General features: G+C 47.2%; 2 protein-coding genes across 3 annotated transcripts; one reads left to right on the forward strand and one right to left on the reverse strand.

The window, feature by feature from the left end:
• Positions 1 to 427: 427 nt before the first annotated feature.
• On the reverse strand, positions 428 to 26,870 carry LOC122377134 (regulator of G-protein signaling 7-like; the record flags this gene model as incomplete). The annotated part of the gene is made up of 4 exons (XM_043357098.1): positions 428 to 583; positions 1,596 to 1,705; positions 25,676 to 25,726; positions 26,774 to 26,870. Coding segments are annotated over 4 exons (414 nt in total), but the record flags the coding sequence as incomplete, so codon positions are not given.
• On the forward strand, positions 8,660 to 16,578 carry LOC122377135. 2 transcript variants are annotated; one of them, XR_006255794.1, is made up of 2 exons: positions 8,660 to 16,285; positions 16,437 to 16,578. XR_006255794.1 is itself a non-coding variant. In XM_043357099.1 (2 exons), the coding sequence occupies exon 2, from the start codon at positions 10,071 to 10,073 to the stop codon at positions 15,696 to 15,698; it is 5,628 nt and encodes a 1,875-aa protein (XP_043213034.1). In that variant the 5' UTR covers positions 8,660 to 8,931; positions 9,083 to 10,070; the 3' UTR covers positions 15,699 to 16,578. The 2 variants fall into 2 exon arrangements, 1 of the variants encoding a protein (XP_043213034.1); XM_043357099.1 differs by having other exon boundaries at positions 8,660 to 8,931; positions 9,083 to 16,578.
• Positions 26,871 to 27,268: the final 398 nt, after the last annotated feature.

Raw genomic sequence — 27,268 nt, forward strand, 5'->3', positions numbered from 1 at the left:
CGCTTCAAGATTGCATGTTTTTTGCTCATTTTTGCTCGAACATGACCTCAGTTTGACCTCAATAACTCCTGACCTAAGGTGACCTAAGACTTGAAATTTGGTGTGAAGGTGTCAAATTGATGCCCGGTAAGGTACTGAAAATTTGGCGGCGCTGCGCGCCGCCGTTTTCTTGCTATTCAGGAAAAAACACAGGGGGGGGCAAAATGGCCGCCCCCCCCAACGGGGCGAGGGTTAATTACTTGACTTGAGACGTCTAGCACACAATTGCAAAAAAAAACAAGCATTAGTGTATGAGCTTTTTCGTTGACTTCATGCTCCAACTGAACGTGTTGGGGCAAATCCTCGTTGTATTTTAGCAAATTATACGAACAGCGTTCCGTAACAAATAAATCATGGCTTAGTTGTACTTGCTTCTCCTGAAGCCCCGTCAAAAAGTGTGTTTTTTTTTTAGCTCATCGTCCCTTACCAGTTCACAGTCCTCGAGTCCGTGTTTTTGTTTGTTTTTAGCGATCTTCTTGTGGAGGTATATGGCGTAGTCCGTGGAGTCCGGCACGTGATTTCGAGAGGGCCAATAGTATGGAGTCTGAAAAACAGACAAGAGCCGTTCTCGTAAATGGTCAATATTTGTTCGGGAGGGCTAGGATCGACGGCATTTTGCTTATTTGTTGTTTTCTTGTGGTAAATAGGCAACGTATGTCATATGTAAGTTATCGGTGCCGTATTTCAACATTTGTAGGTGTTCAGTTATGCACTAAGTGATGGGAACATGAATGGAAAAAACGATGCTAACTATAATTTCAGTCTCCACTCTAAAAGCCTATTGGCATTGACCACACTCATTGGTGCCACACCACCATATCGTGCAGCGTGAATCGCTTGAAACCCTCAGCCGAAACAGATGGCCACGTTTTAAATTCAGCACTATATCTTTGACGCTACAAACGACCCAAAAACGAATCACCACTTCCCCAAATTACTCTTGTGGCCGAGCTTTAGCGGCTGTACAAAAACCGTTAGAAATGGAGCGTAAAAGAGCCGCCTTGAACATGGCTTTATAGTTGAAATCCGGCGCCAGTTTAAATGATGGCCGCTGGAAATCGGCCATCAGCTCGGTCACACAATGATATCTAGTCACGCACGGACTGCCACTGGATAAACCAGACGAAAATACGCCCCATCACATTCGAAAGCTTGGAGGGATTACGAGGTTTGAGGAGCGCTTTATCGTTGAGGGGTAATTGGACGCTAATGAGTAATGATCGTATTTTTGATCAGATAGGAAAGAGTGTTGTCAAATCGAAAAAGTAAAGCAATAAAAATAAATATTTATGCATTACGAACTTTGCATTATTGCAGTGATATTACCGAAGTAATTCTGAAGATAGAGCAGCCAACTTCCTGGTTTTCAATGAGAAAGGATACGCGTATGTACTCCAACCAGCCCATGTCGCTAACTGTAAATGTAAGGAAAGAGGAAAGAGTTGAAAGCTTTATAGAATGACCGTGTCAGTTTCTCATCTATGACCTGTCAATGACCTGGAAACGGTAGAAAGAGGAATATTATTTCACCATTGACCTGATGACCTGTCACTGACCTGGAAACGGTAGAGAGAAGAATCATCTTTGACCTGAAGAGTCTTGGCGTCGCCGACAGGAAAGAAGTAGCCGTGCTGACAGAGAAGGGAGGCCAGATGGAGCGCCTCGGCTGCAACAGAGCAACAAAAACACTCGTCAGTGATCAATATACTGATCATTGCAATACTGGGGACTGCATTGAGCCTTGGACGCAAGGAAGCAGCAACTCACATCGATGATCTCCAGGATACTGCGGAGTGCGAGGACCTTCGCCGCATGGGATAAAAAATGACGGCACAATTCAGTAATCACTGCAATACTAGGGAATGTGGGGAGCCATGGGAACGAGGAAGCAGCACGCACATCAGTGATCACTGGAATATTAGGGAATGCGTAAAAACTTTGCTGCATGAAAGCAGCAACGAACCAAAGTTAGTGATCATTGCAGCACTGCAAAGATGTGATTAAGTGGGCGCTGCAACGCGGAGCCAGCAAGACACGAAGGAACAAATGATCACTTCACAGTACACACTAAGTGCACAGTGCACACTGCAGTGGTACGGAATGCGTGGAACCCTGGCTGCAAAGAAGTTACAACGTACATCAGTGATCTTCGGTGAGCTGCGAAATGCTTGGCCGCACGAGGTCGATAACAAAAACTCATATCATTGATCATTCTGCGAAATGCAGGGAACATCAGTTACCAATGCATGCTGTGATTCTTGCAACGCGATGGAATGGCCTAGCATGAGCATTATTTGGATACATAGGACACTCGGACGATTCGGACGGCGAACTTGTGATGACCCAACGAGTAAATGCGAATTATAAGTTTACATTGAGCATGGCCCAGAAGGTCGTTTATAATGGCATTGCGCATTTACTTTGTTTAAATTTCTGCAGAAGAGTATATATCAAAAGAAAAACAAGAAACAATTCAAGGTTCAGTATGTCGTGGCCCAAAATCCGTGATAGGTGGTAGTCCAATATCCGCTATAGGAAGTCACCCAGAAAGATTCCACACAAATTCACTGACCAGCAGAGCCTCACATTACCCCGCTGGGATTGGCTGGCTGTCGGTGACGTAAGTTCTGACGTCAGCGGAACGTGACCGAGTGATAGCCAGCTCTACACTTCCCTGGAGTTCGGAATCCGGTAGCTTCATCGATAAATGACTGATGAGGCGCCAGCTAACTGATATTTATCTGTGATTGGATTTCATGGAATATGAAGTTTCTTGTGAACCGTAGGTACGGAATTCTTCAAAAATGGTGAAACATGTAAATTGTAAATGTTAAAGAAGATCCACAAATTTTTAGGACACTGGCGCTACTAGGGATACGTCTGCAGGCGTAACGCCCACACCTGCAGCACTCTACGGCTTTTCATCACCATTATCCAGTTGTGGAATGAGATGAGAGCACAGCAACTTGCTAATAATTCAAAATGATCTAATAATCAGCGTTCAGATTTAATCAGCGGCAGCACTTCGATAAAAACACCTGGCACCTGGTAACTTGAGACCGTTATTGATCAGTACAAGTGCTGCAAAAACATATCATCAGTCGTAAGGCGCAATGTGCTGGTGCATGTTTTTTGTTTGCATGTTTTCTTCGGCGCCTGTGGCCCGGAATCAGCTGTGAAGGAACCAGCATGCGTATGCAGATTTATCTACATAGAAGTTGTCGTCTTGCACCCGCATGTGAATATCGATCTGAATATCAAGTGTATTTATTCGCGTCTGGCCGTGTCAAGGCCGACTTGTTTGGTCTAGTCTGTCTGGTCGGGTGTGATTTCGTCTTGTTTCCTCCCATCTCCTCTCCTCTCTCCTCTCCTCTCCTCTCCTCTCCTCTCCTCTCCTCTCCTATCCCCTCTCTCCTCTCCTCCCCTCTCCTCTCCTCTCCTTTCCTCTCCTCTCCTCTCCTCTCCTCTCCTCTCCTCTCCTCTCCTCTCCTCTCCTCTCCTCTCCTCTCCTCTCCTCTCCTCTCCTCCTCTCCTCTCTCTTCTCTCGTCTCCTCTCTTCTCCTCTCCTCTCCTCTCCCCTCCCCTCCCCTCCCCTCCCCTCCCCTCCCCTTCCCTCCCCTCTCTCTCTCTCTCTCTCTCTCCCTCTCTCTCTCTCTCTCTCTCTCTCCCTCTCTCTTTTCCTCTTTATGTTCTCACAATGCCGTGAAATATTTGCCTGCTGGTTCACGTCAGTATTCTCATTTATCAACACCCCGCAGACCTCAGAAGGGTAATCCATCAACCTTGCACAGGCCCGTCTGGGATATGGTCAAACTTTTACCAGGATCATGAGTGGCCTAGCGACCGCCTTATAATGGATAAGTCCGCTGTTGGAACTCGGCGGACAAAGCAAAATAAGATCAATCCGAAATCCAGATGTTGAGTTGGTGTAATCTTGCGACGGTGGTAGTGGCTGAAATGCATTTATTTACATATTTTAGTTATGTTTTTTGTCTAAAATGTGTTGAAATGTAACTTTGTGTGTTTATCCACAGATTTGATTCAATATTTGATTCAAATCATTTGATTTAATGTTTCTTTGAAGTCCAAATGATACACATGTCTTAAAAAAAAAGAAATTAACGAGTCACAGCACATCTCTTTCCAGAGCGCCCTCTCCTTCTTCTTCAATATTACTCTCTCTCCCTTCACTCCCATTCTCTCTCCTCTTCCCTCCCTCTTTCCCTTTTTCCAACTCTCCCTTCCTCCCTCCCTTACCCTCTCTCCTCTCTAAATGCCTCCACACTCTACCTTTTCCAGCACTCAATCGAGCTCTAACTAATCACTACCGTCCGGCTGCTCTACGGTACACAAAATATGGCGGCCCGGCTGCTCCACGGTACACAAAATATGGCGGCCGCTGAAGCCGGTCGCAAACAGGGCCTCTGCCGGCAGTTAATAACTGCCCTATCGCACAGCAGAGGATGAGTTCATGAACCCACCGCTCTACCCTCCCCCGCGCTCTACCCAGCCGGAGTTTGCAAAGGCTGGCAATCTCTAGAACGTCCGGCCGAGGGAAAGGATGAGAGCACAGTAGTGGAAAACACCCGGAAAATACTGATACTGACGTGTTTTTTTAATGTCGCGCTGTGCTGGTGAATGATAGCATGTAGCCGCTGCAAAGGGTTTTCTGGTTTCGTTTTGGCTTGACAAATTTCATCGGATTAATGACTTCTCCAGAGGGCTTGGATGTCTACAAACGGCAACTTTGTTTTTGTGTTTATCGAGTTCACTCCGTACTGTATGTCAAAGTGCTGGTGCTAAGTATAATTCCCTAAGCACGCACACATTAGCAAATTTTGTCACGACGTCAAAGCACATTGTTGGACTAAAAATTTCTCGGTACCGTAGGTTATTGACAGAATAAATAAAGGGTTTCGCTGTGATAACAAAGACGATATCCCAGAGTCTGAGGTACTTCACTGAAAAATGTTGTGTGTATAGCGTCCTCAGCAGTTTCAATATTCAATTTATGTAGGTCTAGCAACTTACCATAGTAGCTAGCTACCTACCATATTACAAAAAAAAATCCATGAACATTGCTTCACATTTCATGGATTTTTTGTTAACCTTGAACACTTTATGACGTGTGTAGTTAATGATGAACGAAGCCAGCTGCCATTCCAATAAAATATTTTAGGGACCGCTGCCAACAAGCGAACATCAAAACATTATGCGCTGTAGTCGCATGTTGCACTGTGCTTTGTTTTAAGCGATGCCTATTGCTATACTTTTGGGAAAGTATTTTCGTGTACCGAAAAATATATTTTGTCTTTGTGAGTATCTACTGATATGATGATATGAGTATCTAATTATATGAGTATCTACTGACATGAGTATATACTGATACTGATGAGTATCTACTGATGAGCAAACATCGACTAGAAACGACTAAATTGACCATTAGAAACACTCAAATATTTATTTCCCGTTGCGGTGCTTCACAATGCACACCCAGCCCCGCACGCTCAGACGCCAGGATGCAGGTAGGTATACTGTACCGCCATACATGAGTGTATTGCGGTACAGTCTACCCGACAGGCAATATCTCCGTGCCGCTCCACGCGTCGAATCCCCGGTTCAGAAATAAAAAGGTGCTGCAGTAATGAGTAGAATGCTTCTGTTGCATTATCAGAAATATATGTCGTACACCTCTTTGGGTCCATTACATACTTGCATCAATATGATGTTTTTATTATTTTCACCTGCAAAAGGTCGTAAACATTATAAGCATGCCTTTTAGTTACAGCATAGCAAACAAGCGCGCAAAGTGCAGGCTTGGCACATGCTTCGTAGAAGCTCATAGTTCAACGAGCGGAATGGGGTTTCCTTCAGTTATTGACGTGACAAAGGAAAAACAAGTCAGCATGCATTCATTATAACTGTTATCGCAATTTCTGCCACATTGCGGGCTTTCCATTGTTTCGACTGATACATCTATCGGGTCTTGTGTCTATCGGCCACCGCATTGTTTCACAGTGTCACCGCAACATGACAGTGATGTTTGCGGAGTCATCAGAGAAGCCCCTTACCAATACAAACATCAAAGAGACAATGCAAAGTCCCACAATACTGGATGAGAATGGCACAAGCAGTGACAATGGCTGAAACGTTTGGAACGCAGTGGAGCATGGCTGGGAAGATATGAGAAGCATTGTGGGCTGACGGATGGGTTTGATGTGGTAATTTTATGTCTGATTTATGACGTTTCAGTTTCAGTTTCCATAATGTATGTTGCATTATTCAAAATTTGGCTGAGAGAAAAGGTGAAAACCCTGTTGATGGGAAACATGTCAGTTTTACTATGTTTATGCATTCAGCATTTTTTTTCAGGAATAAGATATTAGAGTTTCAAAACATTCAGTTTTGAATAATTCTGATTTCGATTTAATTTGCAGCAAATTTACGACGATATTGAAGGATGTTGCGCCTTTCAATCTAAACAAGATTTATATATATATGATTTATATATATTTATAACAAGATTTATATATATGTTGTTTTGGATACCAAATTGACTTTCAGCAAACATATAGACACAACAGTATCAAAAGCTAACAGAGTCATGGGTCTCATCATGAGATCGATGCAAACCGGTCACAAGGTCAAAACATTTAGCTGGAAGCCCATTTTAACCCGCGCCCTGCTGGGGGTCCTGGATTTCCACGCCCTGCTGGGGGGGTGTTTGAACACCCCCCCTTGTAACTCGGCTCCTGGGCCACGTAGCGATACGCGGAAGGCGGCGTTCGAAAGAGCGTAAAAAATAATGACGAAATCACTTCGGTCAATTTTTGGTCAGGTCAAAGGTCAGGTCACCAGAGGTCATTGAAGGCAAAATTTCGCCGATTTCCAGGTCGAATGTCGAAAATTTCCAAGAAGCCAACGCATAACTCGGGAACCAATAGAGCTACAGCGCCGCGGAAAAGCGCATTTGATAGCCCTATTAACGCCCTTTCTGAGTAATTCTCTCAGATTTGACCTAACGTCAACGGTTTTGCCTGCAGGGGGCAAAAACTGCAAAAATAGCCGATTTTTTCGAAAACAGTTTTTCTGCAATAACTTTTGACCCAAGCCTTGTACGAGCTTACTTTTACCGGCATCGTGTTCCTCTCGTCAAGACGCATCGAATGAACTATAACTTGACCTTGAAAGGTCAACTTGAAAATTTGACCTCAGGTCAAGGTCATGACCTGACCGGAAAGGGTCATGTTGCATATCAGTCGATCCGTATCGTCGAGCTGAACACATCTAAGGCGTTTTCATCGCTCTAGTATGCCTCTATCAAAATTTATTTGCGAAAAACTGTTAGATACCATTCGTGACCTAAGATGACCTCAGGGCATAAACAAGGGTCACGGACACCATTTTCAAGTTCAGTGTGTCTAAAACACATGTAATTCGGTGTTTGTGAGTGTTTATAATGTCTTTCATCCAAAAGAGGCGCATTTCAATTTTCTCCCATTGACTTATAATGGGGAGGTCGCAAAATTGACCTGACCTTAGGTCATCGATATCAAAATTCTGAGATATACATTTTGTACATGCTATTGCTCTTAGCAATCGCTGAAAGTTTCAAAGCGATCGGTCACTCGGTGTAGCTATGACAGACATTGAAAGTTTTTATGAGGTGAGGTCACTTCAAGTGACCTGGTGACCTGACCTTGAATGACCTTGGTCTGAAATTTTCACAACATGTGTAGAATTGATGTATGATAAGGTGTACCAAAAACGGCGGCGCTCCGCGCCGCCGTTTTTGAGATATTCGCGAAAAACCACAAGGGGGGGGGTGTTCAAACACCCCCCCCAGCAGGGCGCGGGTTAACAGCATATTATGGTAACGTTAGAGCAATTCTCGAGTATTGTTGTGTTATTTGGGGAGGTGCCGCAAAAACGTACCTGGACAGAATCGAAAGGGTGCAACAACGTTTCTTATATTGGCTATATTGTTATACTCGATGTCAAGACTCACCATCAGCTATTAATTACAGTGACTTGCTGCGATTATTTGGCGTCGCATGTCTAGAGAATAGGCGTCGACAATATGACATTATGTTTGTTGCCAAATTGTATAAAAATCATACTGATTGTGCAGCCCTTTTAGCCCATTTCCCTCTATTTATCGCGCCAAGGGCAACGAGAAGCACCGAACAAGCACGTGGTGTCTTTCATGTTCCATTTGCGAGAGTAGACGCGGTACAAAGGTCACTTTTTGTTAGAGCACCATCGTTTGTTAATAAGTTTTTGTTTCAGTGTACTGATGCTGATGTATTCCATGACTCTTTAAGGGAACTTAGGGCCAATGTGTCAACATATGTAAAAGAATTGTAAAATTGTATCGTAGTTGCAATGTTTTTGTCCCAGTGTTTGTGTGTAACATTTGACTGATTTTGAGTGCTTGGACATTAAATGGGCCCACGTATGCCTGTTGTCCTTGACCCCAAATAAATAAATAATAAATAAATAAATAAATATACATACTCGTCCTGCCCCACAACCCCTCTGCCTCCAACAATACTACTGGGTGTGTCCGAAAACCGTCAGTTATATAACCATCCCAACTGTTAGCGCCGCACGGCCCCAGCGGCGGTGCCGTTGCGACGCCGCTCAGCGGCGGTGCCCTCCGCCTATGGTAACTACGCTATGTTGCTATGGTTACCGGATTGTTTTGTTTTGTTTACTTTCTTTCGGCTCGATTTTGACAATGTCTGGCTAGAATCTGAATAATTACGAAAGATAAAGACGAAAGATGTGATTGATGACTTGCAAAAATGTTGTTTGAGTGAAAAGGAAGAATTTTGGCTATGAATTTAAGCATGAACACTGTTCGTTACGCCGGAGAGTGACAATTTGTCGGTAAGCACTAAATCGTACCAAATGTCGGATGTTATTGTGAAGCGCTTTGCTTATTATTCTGAAATTATCGTGATACGACTGACCAATGTTATGATACGGATTTATTTGTCTGGAACTTACCTTGTTTCGTTTGTGTGTATGCGTGTTTTAGTTACGGCTCAAGGCTCCTGGCTCCTGTTGTACGAGGCTCTGTCTGGCCATGGCGGTACGCGGCTGATTCAGGCTCAGGCCGTTAGCGCTGGAAGAAGGAGGAGGAATGGAGGAGAAAATATAGAGGACTGAGAGCCCGTGAACGACGTTTCTCATTGACGGCGCGCGAACATTTAGTAACGACAAATTTCAAGAATGCGACTTCAAGAACGGCAGCGGAAACAGCGAGTTCTCCAGCGCCATCAGACTTCAAGTTCTACAACGCGATAAGTGCCACAATGCCACTAGTTTCAGCAGCTTGCTTTGATGCTGTCGCCATTTGCGCATTGCATTGCCTACCAGATAAACTCCACGGTGACTATATAAACTCTTGCTTTGAAAAACACTATTCGTCAGTGTTAATGCTCGTGGAACATTCGTTGACTGTTGCCGTTGGTACGACTGGCAGCCTGCGCCGACTGCGCTAGAAGTACGAGTGTACTATTGGTACTAAATGGTACCGATGATCAGTGTTGCCATGTTGAACTGTTGCCATTGGTACAAGTGCAGTGTACCCATGTTGTGCATAGAACGGTGCTGCCGTTGGTACGTTTCGCAGCCTGGCCAGATATAACCTGATCGACGCATGTTGTGTACGGTACGGTGTTGCCTTACATTTTGCCGCCAGGGAATGTGAACTTTGATGATAGGCTTGATTTGGTACAACATGATGTTGCCTTGGTACGTTCCACAGCCAGGCAATATGAGCTTTGACAATGGGTTTCTTTTGGTACCACATGATGCTGCCATTGGTAGGTACATTTGACAGTCAGACGATTTGAACATTGACAGTTATATGCTTCTTGGGTACAATATGGTACTGCCATTGGTACATTTCGCGGAACATTGACACGAGATGCACCCGACTATGACAGCTGCTGTTTATCAGTGCTGAACACATTTGGCATTACGCTTTCACATGCACATAGGTATATTAACATACATCAGCTATGGACATTGACATCGAGAAACTGGTAGTGCGGGACCTGAAGCGTGAGCTGGACGCCCGCGGAGAAGATTCCAGAGGGACCAAAGCTGTTCTGAAGGAGCGGTTGGCGCAAGTTCTGAGAGAAGAGGCGTGCTACAAGAAAGCGGTGATGCCCGATGAAGATGCAAGAAGTCAAGCCGATGTTGATCCAGAGTCGATCGCAAGAAAGGAAGCGTTTCAGATGGACGTAAGAAGTCACGATGGTACTGATGCAAGATCAGTCAAGTCGACGTCCAGCAGAGCATCTGTCACGTCACAGAGAGCTACTGAAGCGGCCAGATTAGCCGGACTGAAGGCGAAGATGAATGCATTGAAGCAGAAACATGAACTTGAGGAACAGATAGAAAACTTGCGCAGAAAACAAGAGGAAGTGCAACTGCTGGCTGAACTAAAGGAGTGTGAAGCCAAAGAAGCTGTGCTAGCACGATTTGAAGCACTTGAACATGAAGAGGACAATGAAGTTGGAAATGAACATAAGCAAGATGATGAAGCACATGAAAGTGCACAAGATGAAATGAAACATGACAAGAAACAAGACAATGAAACGAAAGAAGACATATATGCAGGTGCAGGAAGAGCATCTCATGACAAGTCGGCTGGCTCAGTTCAGCAAATGGATCTCAACACAACGGACAGGCTGGTGATGAGAAGAATCGGACTTCAGTCATTGGAGTTACGTGCGTTTGATGGAACCGACGAAGACTTTCTACCATTCATCACAGCTTTCCAGTCTAACATTGCATGTAGGCTGGACAGGGAAGAAGAGAAGCTGATGTACCTGTTGCAGCTGACCAAAGGTAAGCCTCATGACATTGTAGCCACCTGCGTCTACCTGGGTGATGATGGTTACAGTGAAGCTATTCGTCTACTCAACGTGAGATATGACAATGTGATGAAGTCCAGAGCATCAGTGATCGAGAAGATTCAAAACTACCCGCGCGTGAGATATGAATATGTGAACGGCCTTGATGACTACTCAGTGTTTCTGCGAGGTGCTCTCAACGCTCTTCACTCACCTGCTTTGGCAGACAGTGGGTTTGATTCATGGATGATCTGCCAGGCCATTCAGAAGACGCCGTGGGTCGCTGATCGCTGGCGCAGAGCGGTCGACAGGATCGAACAGGATCAGAGACGAGACAGAAGAGAAGACGGAGAAAGGAAGAGGACTGACCAGAGGCAGGTCAGTTTCAGAGACTTCGTAGAGTTCATCGAATCAGAAGCAAGAATCGCGTCCAACCCTGTCTATGGAAGACATGTTCTCAGTGCTCAAGAGAAGAAGGACACACGACCGCAAGCCACGACCGTGCAGAAAGCACAGCAGCCTGCAAGAAAGGAGATGAAGAATCGGGAGCATCAGCTCCGCCAAGAACGAAGAAGTCGAGCTTACGCAAGCAACATGAAGCAACCGGCCAAGTGTGCCTACTGCGAGCATCCTCATGACCTGGAGACTTGCAGAGCTTTCGGAGCGAAGACTGAGGAAGAGAAGACTGACTACATACGTCAACATGGACTATGTTTCGGCTGCTTACAGGAAGGACATATCTCCAAGAACTGTCAGAAACGAAGCCGCTGTAAGAAGTGCGAGAAGTCGCATCCTACAAGTATGCACAGAGATGCGCTGCCCAACGCCAACGTCGTGACGGCAGGACATGTGTCACAAGAGTGTGAAGGCGGTGGAAAGCTGCAGGTGCTTCCAGTATCAGCCAACGTCAAGGAACGGTCCGTGCTGACTGGAGCCTTCATAGATCCTGGCAGTACGCACTCATTCATCTCACGTAAGCTGGCAAGTCAGTTAGGCATTCAACCAGACGAGAAGACATATGTAGTCATGTCCACCATCAATGGAGAGCGAAGAATGAAGACCTCGTTGGTCACTGGTGTCAGTATTGGAACTGAAGATGGTGGCAACCAAGTTGAACTTCCAGCGTTGTATGTTCTAGAGCACATACCGGTGGAAAAGCAAGACATCGTACGACAAGAAGACATCAGCAAGTGGCCACATCTCCGACAACGTGGAGTTGAAGCTGGTTTTACTGAGAAGACGACATCAAGAGAGATCGGCCTGCTCATCGGTGCAAACGCCAGCGTGGTGTCAGAACCATTGGAAGTGGTGAGCTGCCCAGGCCAGAAGGGCCCCTACGCCGTCAGAACCAGATACGGTTGGCTGGTCTGTGGCGTTGAGGGGAAGAGGGGACCAGGTGCACACGTCGCGCGTGTCAACCGCATCAAGATGCTGGAAGATCCCGAGCTCGAGTTCCTTGACAGCCATGATAGTCGCAGAGGCTACTCAGTCGAGGACGTCAAGTGGTGCCTCAAGGTGGAAGATACATGCAAGAAGGACGGAGAGAAGTACGAAATCGGTCTGCCATTCCGAGATGCGAAACCCGATCTGCCAGACAACAGAGTGATGGCAGCAAGACGACTGGAATCACTGAGAAGAAAGTTCGAGAAGGATCCAAGATATGCAGCTGACTACAAGGAGCAGATGAAGAAGCTTCTGGAGGAAGGATATGCTGAGGAAGCAGCACCAGACTCAGAAGAAGGAAAAGAAGAGCGCTGGTATATCCCGCACCATGGGGTGTATCACCCGACCAAAAACAAGCTTAGAGTAGTTTTTGATTGCAGCGCGTCATACAATGGAGTGAGTCTAAATGACGTACTCATGCAAGGCCCGAACCTGACGAACTCCCTGGTGGACGTGCTAGTCCGCTTCCGACAAGAGACGGTAGCCTTTACCGGTGACATCGAGTCCATGTTTCTTCAGGTGATGGTACCGGAGAGCGACAGGAACTATCTGAGCTTCCTGTGGTGGCCAGAAGGCGACACTTCTTCAACACCACGTGTCTTCAGGATGACAAGACATCTGTTCGGAGCGACATCCAGTCCCAGTTGCGCGAACTACGCTCTTCATCGGACGGCAGAAGACTTCGGCACAGGATACACCCCCGAAGTGAAGAAGACACTGCAAAGAAGTTTCTATGTGGATGACGTATGCCAATCGACGACGTCAGAAGCCTCCGCTGCGAAGATGGCGCAGGACCTGAAGCAGCTGTGCAGCATGGGTGGCTTCCGACTCACGAAGTTCAACTCCAACAGCACCGAAGTTCTGAGAGCGCTATCAGAAGATGACAAGGGAAAGACTGAAACTCACCTTGGACAGGAAACCTCTTCAAGCGAGAGAGTCTTAGGTGTACTCTGGGATACTCACAGGGATGAGCTTGGATTCAGCATCGACGTAGACGCTCTCAACAGAAGACCACGTACTCGACGCGGAATACTCTCCGCGACCGCAGCCTGTTACGACCCGTTAGGCCTGGCTGCTCCTCGCGTTCTTCAAGGACGGATGATTCTTCAGGAACTGACGCGTCTACGAACCGGCTGGGACGATGACATTCCCAATGAAGTTGAAGAAGAATGGAACAGATGGCTGAATGGGTTGAAGTCCCTGCCAGACGTTCGCGTGCCAAGATGTTATGATCCGTATGGCATAAGTGCCGCGGATGCAGTGAGTCTGCACCACTTCAGTGACGCCAGTCTGAAGGGCTATGGCACCGCGTCATACATACGCACTGTGCGCGGAGATGGTGAAGTGTTCGTTTCCCTGGTTCTTAGCCGAGGCCGAGTCGCTCCGCTCAAGGCGATTACGGTCCCGCGTCTTGAACTAGCCGAAGCCAAGCTTGCCGTAGACGTGAACCAAGAGCTCTTGCGAGCACTGGACATGAGGATCCATGACGTCACCTTTTGGACGGATAGCACGACCGTGTTGCGTTACATCGAGAACGAGACCTCGCGCTATCACATCTATGTGGCGAATCGACTTGCTGCGATACACGCTGGATCGAAGAACGAACAGTGGCGGTACGTACCCTCGTCGCTGAATCCTGCTGACATGGTTTCAAGAGGAGTACTGCAAGACAGCGACATGTGGTACAACGGTCCGCCATTTCTCAGGAGCTCACAGGAGAATTGGCCAAGGTCTCCGTGCGTCGGTGAGATTCACCCGGATGACCCGGAAGTGAAGCAAGCGAAGACAAGTTCGGCAACTGTCGTTGTGCAGAACGAGAAGGCTGACAACTCCAGCGCCAATCCCATCGATCGTCTGATTGAATATCATTCGTCATGGAAGAGACTCACGAGAGCGGTGGCATGGATCCGCCGAACGATCAAGACTCTGCAGCTGAAGGCCAGAGACGAGCAGGGAGCCTCGAATGCGAGGGAGCTCACTCCTGCTGACATAGAAGATGCCGAGAGGATCATCGTGAAGCATGTTCAGAAAACTCATATTCTGCAAGAACTGACTGACCTGGGAGTGGGACGTGAGGTGCGATGTGCCAGTCGTCTGTCGCGGCTGAGCCCATTCGTGGAGGACGGTCTCATCAGGATGCGCGGACGCTTGATGAACTCTGCGTTGGACTGGGCTGCCAAGCATCCTCTGATTCTCCCAGACAAGGACAAGGTAACTGACCTGATCATCGCTGATCGTCACGAGAGGGCAGGACACGAAGGACGTCAGTATGTTCTTTCTGAACTCAGGACTCGATACTGGGTACTGAAAGGGAACAGCGCAGTACGACGGTGTTTGCACAGATGTGTGAAGTGCAGAAGACGACAGCGCCCAGTTGAGGGACAGAAGATGGCAGACTTGCCACAGGATCGTGTAGAGGAGGCCACTCACCCGTTCAGTAACACTGGTGTAGATTACTTCGGGCCGCTATACGCCAAGAGAGGTAGAGGTCAGGTGAAGAAGTTTGGAGTTATTTTCACATGCCTCAGCACGAGAGCCGTGCATCTCGAGCTCGCAGACAGCCTTTCTGCGGACTCATTCATTTGTGCCTTGCGCCGCTTCATTGCAAGACGCGGTAACGTTCGCCTGATGCGTTCCGACAGGGGAACGAACTTCACAGCAGCAGACAAGGAGCTGAAGGAAGAAGTTGATGCACTGCACGCGAACGAAGAGAAGTTGAAGAGAGCGATGCTGGACAAGGGCATCGAGTGGATGTTCAACGTTCCTGCCGCTTCCCACCACGGCGGTGTGTGGGAGCGTCTCATCAGAGGCGTCCGGAAGATCCTGAATGGTCTGTTAACCAGCCAAACATTCACAGAAGAGACGTTGCACACACTCTTGTGCGAAACCGAGTGCATCATGAACAATCGGCCGCTGGTGCCGGTTTCGTCGGACCCTCGTGACGAGGTGCCTCTGACTCCGAATCACATCCTGCATTTGAAGTGTGTGACACCGGTATGTGATTCTTCAAATGAAGATGACCTGGATGGACCCAAGAGATGGCGACAAGCTGCTTACCTAGCTGAGCAGTTTTGGCGTTCGTGGAGACGACTATACTTGCCTCTCCTGCAGCAGCGATCTCGCGCTGCCACGAGAAGTCGGACGAACCTGCGGATCGGTGACGTCGTCGTCATGGTAGACGAATCGGTACCACGCGGTGTGTGGCCGCTGGGTCTCGTGAAGGAGACCCTGATTGGTAAGGACGGGCGTGTGCGCTCTGTGAAGGTCCGCGCTCGAGGAACCATGTTTCTGAGACCTGTCACGAAGGTAGTGAAGATTCTGGGCGCAGAAGAGCAGTCTTGGTGAAGCGATGGAGCTGCAGCTACACTGTATAAGACAGCATGAGTCTAGCAGCACACCGCTAAGTCATTAACACCGGACACTTAAGATCATGACACGCCACACAGGCTCATGACACAATCACAATGATAGACATCAGGAACGGTGCATGTATAATGTATATAGGATGCGTTCTACTTGCGTGTGTTGATGCTGATCTCAGCGACGCTTGTTTCGGTAGGCTGTGTAGTGTGCCTATGTGTTGTTATATGTATAGTTAAGAAGTTGGTTTTGAACCTGGATGGTTCAAAGGGGGCGGGTGTTAGCGCCGCACGGCCCCAGCGGCGGTGCCGTTGCGACGCCGCTCAGCGGCGGTGCCCTCCGCCTATGGTAACTACGCTATGTTGCTATGGTTACCGGATTGTTTTGTTTTGTTTACTTTCTTTCGGCTCGATTTTGACAATGTCTGGCTAGAATCTGAATAATTACGAAAGATAAAGACGAAAGATGTGATTGATGACTTGCAAAAATGTTGTTTGAGTGAAAAGGAAGAATTTTGGCTATGAATTTAAGCATGAACACTGTTCGTTACGCCGGAGAGTGACAATTTGTCGGTAAGCACTAAATCGTACCAAATGTCGGATGTTATTGTGAAGCGCTTTGCTTATTATTCTGAAATTATCGTGATACGACTGACCAATGTTATGATACGGATTTATTTGTCTGGAACTTACCTTGTTTCGTTTGTGTGTATGCGTGTTTTAGTTACGGCTCAAGGCTCCTGGCTCCTGTTGTACGAGGCTCTGTCTGGCCATGGCGGTACGCGGCTGATTCAGGCTCAGGCCGTTAGCGCTGGAAGAAGGAGGAGGAATGGAGGAGAAAATATAGAGGACTGAGAGCCCGTGAACGACGTTTCTCATTGACGGCGCGCGAACACCAACCGTAACGCAAAATCGAAGCGAGCTCATGAAAGGGACAGCTGGTCTTCTGTGGGCTCTCCAAGGTCTACAAAGCAGCCATTCTCCAACGCTGTTCAAATATTGACCAGTCCCTCTCGCCGCCATTTCTATCGGAAGTTTACAATCGTCCTTCGCCACACTTTCCCAGATTTATCATCCCACTTTCTTGATAACATTTACTGTGATATACCTTCTTCGCCTGTTTCTATTTGCTTTAATCTTTCCAAGTCTACAAACAGACAAACCCAGCTGTAGCCCAACTTTACCCACCATTTATCCCCATGCCACAGCCCTGTGTGTTCCTCCCCGGCCCCGCTCTGGGAGGCCAGGACTACCCCTAATGGTGATGTAGCGTGTTGTCTGCCAGACGCTATCGACAGATCACCCTGGCCAGAGACCTTCCCTGAATGCTGGTCTGCCTGCGGCCTGTTGGGCTAGTTTGAGCATTGGAAGAAGGTCAAACAGATAGTGGAGTTTGTGAAGGTTTTAGATATGTACTTCTCACAATACAAAACCACTTACTTCTCAAAGTAAGTGTTTTTGTGCAGCTACCATGCAGTGGTCGATAAAACTTCCAACGTGCCAACGCCCGTTGGAGCAAGATATTAGCAATGCTTCGAAGAGCTGGAGACAGTCCGCCCGTCTACATGGATGCTTCCTTACGCCTAAAATACAGCATTGACTTATGACTTTCTAATCGTCCGGTGCTGTTATCGGCTGCTCGGTAAGTACCGCGTGTATGTTCCCTCATTCACTCCTGGTCACCCTTCGGTCACCCCTCGCTGGGTCGGGCCAGTCGGCTATTTTTATCCTCTTTCCGGCTAGGCCACCCGCTGAGCTCTCGCCGTGCCGCGCCGTCTGCGAGGGACCTGACCCTTCTGCCGGGACAGGTTTCTCCAGGTGTCTCCAAGGAGCCATCATAGCGCTAAGGGTGTGCTCCGCATACACATACATTGATTTTCGCCCTTACTAGCAGGGCCGCTGGCACGCGTTGGCAGCGCCCTGCGGGCATTTTTTCGCTTAGGGTCATTTTGTGGTAAGGAGGATCAGAAAATCACCCTTCCAACTTTCTCCAGGCCTGGGCGTTTTATCGAGCGCGCCTGAAAACGCACAGTGGACCGAAATCACACTTCGATTGCGTTACTTCGCATTAGGTAATACGATAAAAAGTCCGCTCTTTTCTCAATCAATACGGACAAGTGCGTTAAAGCACAGATATAAACTTTTGAATTAGAAGGTTTAAAATGCTAAATTTCAACATCTCTAAGCTGATGATAATCGTTAGTTGTTTCAGACTTTGGCGCGCAAACGTAGGCATTCAGATCCACCGTGCGACCGGTCACCGTATGCAGTAGTGTGATCAGTGTGATGGTGTGAGTTGGGGAGTCAAGGCCGTGTGGGGAGAAGGTGAGGAGATACCGGTGTGCCGACGCGGCGGATGGCAGTGAATTTTCAGGATAGGTAGCAAAAGGCTCATTCCCAGACGTTGTGCCAAATTTTGCGGCGCTACGCGACACCAACTTTTACGCTATTCGCGAAAAAAACTTAGGGAGGCTGCTCCCCCCCCCCGCCAGGCGAGGGCTAAGTTGGAGACAGTGGTGGGACTAAGATGTTCGTTGGAGCAACTCCAAGCATTTTATCGACCTCTGCTACCATGCATGACATAAAAAGTCCAAAAATTACTTTTGAAATTAGTCATTATTTAGGCAGGATGCATCCATGGAAATGCAGCATATCAGGTCGTTATTTGCCATAAAACATGTGTATGAATCTAGAAGAAAGAACCCAAATATTATTCAAAACAAATAGCTATAGTTATTGTAAGACTCTGATTTCTGAGACTAGCTGGTCTAGACAGATACGCAAAAATTATTGCATATGAGTTATGAATTATGATATTATAATCGCGAACAAAAGTCCGACGGGCCGGCAGTTACCACCTCAGATATTGCGCCAGATCGTATTATGACCACGCGTGTGATCCTTCCTCTCATTACCGACAAACAAAGCCCAGATGGATCCCATTGTGCAGTCACACAAAAAAGAAGATGGGGTGTGGAAAGGGATAGAGGGATGGAGAAGAAGTGGTCAAAGAGAGAAAAGAGTTATGTAGAATGGATAATAATATATAACACGCGCACTGCAGCGGGTCTGAGCCGAACACGAACTGCAGGGGGGGGGTTGAAAACAACCCCCCTGAGATCTCGAAAACGGCGCAACGTAGCGACAAGCGGTAAACGGCGTTGGATAGGTTAAGATGAGATCGACAAGAAATACTAAGATCATTTTTGGGTCATGTCAAAAACGAGGTCACCAGAGGTCACCGAAGACAAAATGTTACGATTTTCACAACAGGAATTTCGCGGTAGTTTTTCTTGAATAACTTGTCTTGCACACAAGACAGAGGATCGATTCGAACGCCATCGTTCTTAGCTCGTCAAGGCGCATCGAATGATATATAATATGACCTCGAAAGGTCAAGTTGAAAATTTGACCTCAGGTCAAGGTCATGACCTGACCGAAATAGGTCATGTTGCATATCATTCGATCCGCATTGACGAGAAAAACACGATAAACGTCGAACGGAGTCTCTATCTCTACTCAATCTCAAGTTATTGAAGAAAAACCGCTGGTGACCTCAGGTGACCTAAGATGACCTGGAGATCACCTTCCAAAGGTCATAAGTGATATGTTTCGGTGAAATCACCAACAGGGACCTGTAATACTATGATCCTGAGCGTATTGAAGTCATAGGATGGCATTCAGAGTAAGTTGAAATTTCTCCCATTGACTTATAATGGGCCGGTCGCAAAAATGACCTGACCTTAGGTCATCGATATAAAAATTCCGAGATATACAAGTTGTAGCTCGTGATGACTTTACTATTTCCTGTGGGTTTCAAGATCATATCTCAACAACTGTGGGCTTGGTGGGATTGCAAACTTCGAAATTTACGTTTCGAGGTAGGGTCACTTGACCTGACCTGGTGACCTGACCATAGGTCACCTGGGGTCAAAATTTTTACTCAAGATGTGCAAAAGTTGTGAGAACAGGTATGCAAAATTTGGCGGCGCTACGCGCCGCCGTTTTCTCGCAATTTGCGAAAAACCACAGGGGGGGGGGGGGGGTTGAAAACAACCCCCCCCCCTGCAGTGCGCGTGATAAGAAAAAGAAACATGCAGTGCAACGGCGGGGAGGCGTGCGAGAGTGAGAGAGAGAGCGAGAGAGAGAGAGAGAGAGAGAGAGAGAGAGAGAGAGAGAGAGAGAGAGAGAGAGAGAGAGAGAGAGAGAGAGAGAGAGAGAGAGAGAGAGAGAGAGAGAAAGAGAGAGAGAGAGAAAGAGAGAGAGAGAGAGAGAGGAGAGGACACAACAAAGAGAGGTTGAGATGAGACGGAAAAGCAGAGACGTTTGCACGTTTGTACAAATGGAGGCATGGAGAGGCAGACATGTGGACAGAATGGAGATAGAGACAGGGACAAGGAGAGGGACAGCAAAGAGGAGAGATAGAGCGTGGAAGCTGTGAGACAGAGGGAGTCTCGTCTGTAGCCGATCAGTGGGCGCTGTCTTGGCTCGGTTCTGGCTACCCTTCCCCCGCTACCCTTCCACCACGGGTCCTCCCCGCTACCCTGCCAGGGGCCCAGGGAGGGGGCAGGGGTAGCCGCCGCCGCCGCCGGCACAGACGTCACTGCCCAGCTCAGCACTCGCCCAGCCTTCCGGTGCTCACCCGGGCGTATCGCCCGGCGACGTGGCGTATTATTGGCTGGCTGGAGCGGCCGCGAGCTGAGGGCCAACATTGCATTAGCCCCGTCAGCTCCGCGAGGTCGGAAGTCGGTCGAGCCGCGGTCGAGTACGCGAGGGGATTTATTAAGCCTGCGGCGCCTCTCAGAGGGATTTTCAGATTGTTGTTGAAAGAAGTGTGTTTCATCAAAAGTGGGATGCCAGCCGGATCCCAGGAAGGATTAGTCGTGATTTGTTAATTGGTTTGCATGAGAGCTATGACCGTTGTTCATTTACACGAGGAACATATCCAATAGCCATGGTTGCGCTTGGGTGGTTTCATCGTGTATTTGGGGTTTATCTACACTGAGTCATTTAAGTTAAATTTCTGATTGCATGGATTTTTAACTTTTCAATATTTTCAATAAACATGGTGGCCTCAACTAGTTACCTATAGCTTAATTAAGAGTGGAATGAAACTAAGCCCAAGAATGAGTCCGTTTGGACGCCCTTGGACGAAGAAATCGCACTAGCGAAGAAGGAAAGATAGCTCACTGATCACAGCATTAGTCATGGCTCTGATTCAGAGGCACGTCCTTAGGCTCCTTTTATTTAATGCTTTCGGCGCATGGTGGACCGCCTTGATGCAATTAAAAATGCGTCGATTCTCAGTTTAAGCCATCGCAAAAACAGTGCTGCCTGGGGACTGGAAATGTTGGCTTTTCGTTGCCAGGAAACTATCTAGTTAGCATCCAACCAGCGCAGTTTTTGCCTGGGTTCGTAAAGCGCGATGCACTTGGTCTCGAGTGATGTTTTGAAGGATGTTTACAAGTAGATGGAAGCGCAAATTCGCATTTCCTTTTTTATTCCTTCCTCCAAAAATGTCGTTTCATTGTGTACCTTGAGGACCAATGCTACTCCTTTCAAGTAGCTGCTTCCCAGAACCCAAACTACTCTGGTTGAGCAGCTAGAATTATTAATCGCAAAAGACCAGAAGCACCAGGAATCATGACGCTTTTCCAGCTGCGCCACTTGCATTGAGGCTCTTACAAATGCATCTGAGCTATGTTTTTGATCTTTTTTTGTAGAATACAGGCGTAGGCGTGTGTGAAATTCGAATCTGTATTCTAAAAAGCAATTATTTGACCTCACATCACAGCAAATAATGGCATAGTACCAAATTCTACCCTTGCTTACGAACACAAATGATCACTCACTAAATCCCATTTCCCCTCGAACGGAGTCGCCTCGCATGTAGCCGCAGGGCAGGTAGAGCACGAGAGGAGGACAGAGCACGGGGGGCGGTGTCCTGGATGCGGCATCCGGTGACGTTCGTTAGCATCCTCCCTCCCTCTCTCCTCCCCTCCCCCTCTCTCCCCCGGCAGTCTGGACGGACATCACTCAGTCACTGCCAGAAGAGACGTAGGTTCCAGGGGGAGGGGAGAAGGGGAGGAGGGGATGCAGCGGGCGGTAAATGACTCCCGTGAATGATTATCTGCTGACGCGGAAAGTCGGGATAAAGTGCCGCTTGTGTATACAAAAAGAAAATGCTGGCTGCTTCTGGAAGATAAAATACTGTTACACGACATAAAATTTTGTGTATTCTTGTGACGAAAGCATAAATAATAAGAAGTAGGTATATATTTGCTAGAAATAAATTGTGCTTAAGTTTCGCCTTTAACCCTCGCCGGCCGAGGGGGGGGGCGGGTGCCGCCCCCCATAGGGTTTTTTTCGCGATAGCTCCAAACACGCTGGCGCTAGAGAGCTCAAACTTGGCATACCTGACCTTTTATCCAAGCCCCATCTTTTGACACCAACCGCATTTTTGGGTCAGGTCAGGTCACTGACCTATGACGTCATAAGTGAACCTCTGCACGGTCTTCAGATGTCGCAACTTCGCAACGCCCTCACTGCCAGAGGGGATGTCACAGGGAAATGAAACTTGCAGGATCTAGTATCCATTATGAGTCTCACAACTTGTATATCTCGGATTTTTCCTAAAGGTCATATGAGGTCAGGCCATTTTCGTGACCTCACCATTATAAGTCAATGGGGACAAATGAAAACTGCTATTCTGGCGCCGGGAACGATCTCCAACTATCTCAAGCTCACAGAATCGTCATTTGATGCACTCCTTGCAAGGTTAGATGCGTCACTTTTGCGATGTTGACCTTCCGTGACGTCATTTATGACGTCATCAAGGTCATATTAGTTTTTCGTCAATAACTCCCGATCAAATTGAGCTAGCGAGTCGAGAAAGCCATCAATGGACTCCGGAAGACCTGCCGAATCGAATGATATGCGACATGACCTCTTTCTACCAACTTCGTGACCTGGGGGTGCTGACCTGACCTTGACCTGAGGTCAACACCCTAAGTTGACCTGACCCGAACAAAAAGTATATCATTCGACGCGCCTGAGCGAGGCGAACACGATGCTGCCAAAATCGCGGCTCTGCGGCCGTTTTTTGCGAAGTTATTCACCAAAAACTGAACCGTACCCTGGGGCACTTGACCTGACCTCAGAGGTCACCGGTTGACCTAGGACCTTAAAATCGGGTAACAATCTCTGCGTCTCGTAACGGCGCACACGCTCGTTTTTTTTCCGCGACGCGCTAGCTCCACCAGGGGCGAAACGGCGAGGGGGGGTCGTACCCGCCCCCCCCCCCTCGGCCGGCGCGTATGTAGAAAACCAATAGGTCCGGCGAGGGTTAAGCTAGATAAGTTATGTATGTCAGAAGAAAAATTACGGTGGAAATGAGCGGGACGAGTGACATCACCCACTCTCAAATGTCTTGAAACGCTGAAAAAGGTGCCTAATGTTTCCCTTATTGATAAAGACGCGAATAATTTTGCGTGGGGTGTACGCAACATTTCCTTGCTTTGCTCTTCTTTGCTGTTGTTTTATTTTGTTTCACTACACATTGATTTTCGAGACATGGAATGGACACAATTTTATATCGGATAAGTATTCAAAGTCATGAAAGCAAAAGTACTTCAAACATAAGAACTTAATTTTAAAACACCTATAACTAAAGAAATAGCAATATGTTTTTTTAAATGGCAAACTGATTCAGAGAAGGCTGATGGTTTCCCAACCAATGAATGGACTGTTGGAAGCGCTCCTAATGGGGGCTGAAGAAACAAACAAAAAACAGTATTGACACTAAATCGACACAAAACAGATACAGTCCGACCGATCGACCAAAAGATCGACCAGCAGGCCAGCAGACAGAAACGCTAACTAATCAATCAGCTAGTCAGCAAGTCGCTAAGTGGGATCGGCCGAGCAGCCTCCTATTGCTCTTCCCGGGAAGAGGAAAGAGGAGGGAGAGAGAGCAGATGGAGGGGAGATGTAGGGCAGATGGGGGGACGACGAGGAAGATCGATGCCGAGAGTCAGGAAAGAGGACAGGACGGGGAGCTCGTGAGATGAGCGGAAAATGATTAAACGAAGCACTGGCTGCAGCAGGGTGTGCAAGCAACGAGCCAAAACCAGAAATTACAAATGATGATGACAAAATATAATTATCTATGCTAGACTTCATAAATATGCATGAGAGATGTCCACCAGACCTATTTTGACCATTGTATGCATACCAGCTTCACCATCATAAATAAACCATTCCCGGAACTCATCAGCAACCACCGAACCCATCACGATATCCTGAGAGCAACAACTGCTGAGTTACACTTCGTAAATCATGTCGCGCAGCTATCATAATCCGAATACGGGCAAGCATGGTCTTACGTCGTAAACCGTCTCATATTGCGGCTACCAAATGGGCTATTCGCTGCTACTGACGGTAGTTTGTTAAAGTTCTCCGGCGCCAGTGAGGCGTGGGGGCCGAATCATGACGCCAGAGCAGCAGTCGCTCCGCTCGTCGATGGGTTAGAGCTGGCGAATGGCGTGCTCGGAACGACCGACGAGATTGTTGCGCCTTGGTTTGTCTGTGACAGTCTCTATTTCTAGTGAGTTTCCGTTTCGTCGCTTTTATCTCTTTATCTTTGCTTATTTCTTTGTCCTCCCAGATTTGGCTTCAATCCAACCATCTTTTGTCCTCTTTCTATCAACTTCACTCCATCCTTTCATCCCATCCTCTCCCTATTTTTCTTCTTCTTCTCCTCTTTCTCTCTCTTTCTCTCTCTCTTTCTCTCTCTTTTCCTCTCTCTCTCTCTCTCTCTCTCTCTCTCTCTTTCTCTCTCTTTATCTCTCTCTCTTTCTCTCTCCATCTCTCCCTGTTCCTCCTACCCTCCTTTTCCCCCTCTGCCCTCATTTCTCTCCTTCTTTTCACCCTCCTCCCTCCCAATCTCTCTCTTTTCCACCAATCTCCCTTTCTGCCACGAAAATATGTCTTATCTTCTAGCCCGCGGCGTCACCAGGCACGCTGCACCGCTCGATATGGGACCCATAGGCAGCGACCGAGACACACCCACCAGCAGAGGGGAGAGAGGTCATCACGGCGGGGTACCGAGAGAGAGAGAGAGAGAGAGAGAGAGAGAGAGAGAGAGAGAGAGAGAGAGGGAGGAGAGAGGGAGAAAGAGATAGGGGAGAAAGGGACACAGACAGACAGTCAAACGGACACTAAGAGAAAAGAGAGAGGGGAGAGGGGGAGTCAGGCAGACGGAGACAGAGACATAGGGAGAGGAGAGAGAGAGAGAGAGAGAGAGAGAGAGAGAGAGAGAGAGAGAGAGAGAGAGAGAGAGAGAGAGAGAGAGAGAGAGAGAGAGAGAGGAGAGGAGGGGAGGGCCGCCGAGGGTGTGCGACAAAAGACGAGCGGGGGGATATGGATACCGGAAGTCTGCCGGAAATGACCATTGCCGGTGGAAACAGTGCCTTCCGGTGCGCGGTTGCAACGATGGTGACGCAAAGAAGATGTGGTCAGGGCAGTCTCCGACTTTATGGGGGCGAGCAAAAGCTTCATTTGGAGTACCGAATAATAAAGAATAAGGATGAAAAGACAATATTTTTAAACGTTTCCACGGTAACGCCAATAGCTCGATAAAAATAAGAAAGCATGGAAAAAAATGTGTCAGCGATTGAAACATCATTGCAAATATTTCTCCTTGTACCACGAATCTCTCATCCGGTTGGTTTCTATTCAATTCAGCTTTTGAAACTCAACGTGCTTATAATCTTGATGAAAGATACATACAACTATTGGATGATATGTGTGCCGACATCGCATAAAGACTTATGTCTATTGATGCAAGGCGAATATAGCAAACAAGGAACTTATCGGCAAGGAACCTAACCAAGTGCTTCCGAAAATGTAAGATATGTAGGCGCTCGTATCTATTGTATAAATATAATATTTGTCAGTACTTACCAGAGTCGTCTATGGGAAGATTCTCCATCAGCCATTCGATGAGGTCGTACCCTGCAACACGAAAACACATTTATTCCCAAATCTTCATAACTATTCACATAACCAATCGAACTATCCTCGCATACAAAACAGAGGCTTACAAGCGTTCAACTACGAGTTAGGTATTCATTCCTGGCATATCGGCGCTGATTAGTGATAACTATTGGAGAACAATTTTGGAGCATTTACCATAAGTCACCGTTTTCATGGGAAATCCAAAGTTTATTGACGATATGCGCGAATAACTACCACTAGCCACGACTGTGAGCTGTAAAATTGAATGCCTGCGTAACCTGCGATCGGTTAGCATAAGGGCACTCGCCACTGACTTATGCGTACCTTGAGATACCCCAACTTCAAACTGCTCCGGTTGTTTTTCAATAGAAAACACAATAGAAAACACAATGCTAACGAATAGTCTGACTTTCAAACAACCTGTACTTACCTTGAGATATAATTGTGATACGTTGAGATATGGTAATGATAGTGATAACGGAAAAGAGGCACTAGATGACTCTCTTAACATTTCTGTCAATGGCAACTGGAATGTGAATGAGCTAGCTTTGAAAGACAGCCCCAGAAGGAGCCAAAAATAGTTGGCAAGTTGACCAGAGTATCGAGCCCACTGCCCATTGTTGCTGTCGTTTTATTGAGACCATTTCTGCGCCAACCTAACCAGTTGCATCATCTACAGGTTTCTTTAGCACCGTTGAGCCAGCCTACATTGTTATAACTAAAAATAGCTGACACATGTCAATACTAATAGTTTCCATGGAAAGACGGTGTCCTTGTTAGTAAGAAAGACAAACGAATGTCAAGCAAACTGCAGACCAATATGAAGTTCACAAACCTCCATGCGATTTTAGAACTGGGCATCATAAACAGTTCCTACTCATGCAACTCACAAAAATTCGTCTTAATATCTAGTGCGCCGTATATTTTGTTGATAAACTCCAGCCGTATATTTTGTTTGATAGCCAGATATATGGACCCCGCAGGCTGTTTAAAAAGGTGAATTAAATCACCAGGTCAGATGCTTAGAGATGTACATTGACTCACCCATAAAGGCCGATGGGATGGTGGTCAAAAAGAGCTTCTGACATCTCACCGGCACGCCGGCATCAGCGCTCTGCATTCGTCTGACCAGAGTCTCCATCTGAAAAAGATCATGCGTCAATGACTAAGCCCTTAGGAACGCCGTAATAACAGGAGACAGCCCCTCTGCATTCGTCTGACCAGAGTCTCCATCTGAAAAAGATCATATGTCAGTGACTGAGCTTACGCCGTAATAACGGGAGACAGCCCCTCTGCATTCGTCTAGCCAGAGTCTCCATCTGAAAAAGATAATGACTGAGATTACGCCGTAATAACGGGAAACAGTAACATGAAACAGAAACAGGAAACAGGAAAAAGCAAAAACTGCATTCTTTTAGTCTATCCAGTCTCCAGAGTCTGCATCTGTAAAAGAGGACAGCACACGTCAGTAATTGGTTTGTAGGTACCCTAAACCACAGTGTATATAAATACAGTGGCGGCAAATGCGCTTGGTCACGT

Source organism: Amphibalanus amphitrite, unplaced genomic scaffold (assembly GCF_019059575.1).
Source record: "Amphibalanus amphitrite isolate SeventyFive unplaced genomic scaffold, NRLGWU_Aamphi_draft 002550F_arrow, whole genome shotgun sequence".
Lineage (NCBI taxonomy): Eukaryota > Metazoa > Arthropoda > Thecostraca > Balanomorpha > Balanidae > Amphibalanus > Amphibalanus amphitrite.

Excerpts from the sequence above, each read along its gene's own strand:
- LOC122377135 (XM_043357099.1), top strand. The coding sequence starts at position 10,071 with ATGGACATTGACATCGAGAAACTGGTAGTGCGGGACCTGAAGCGTGAG.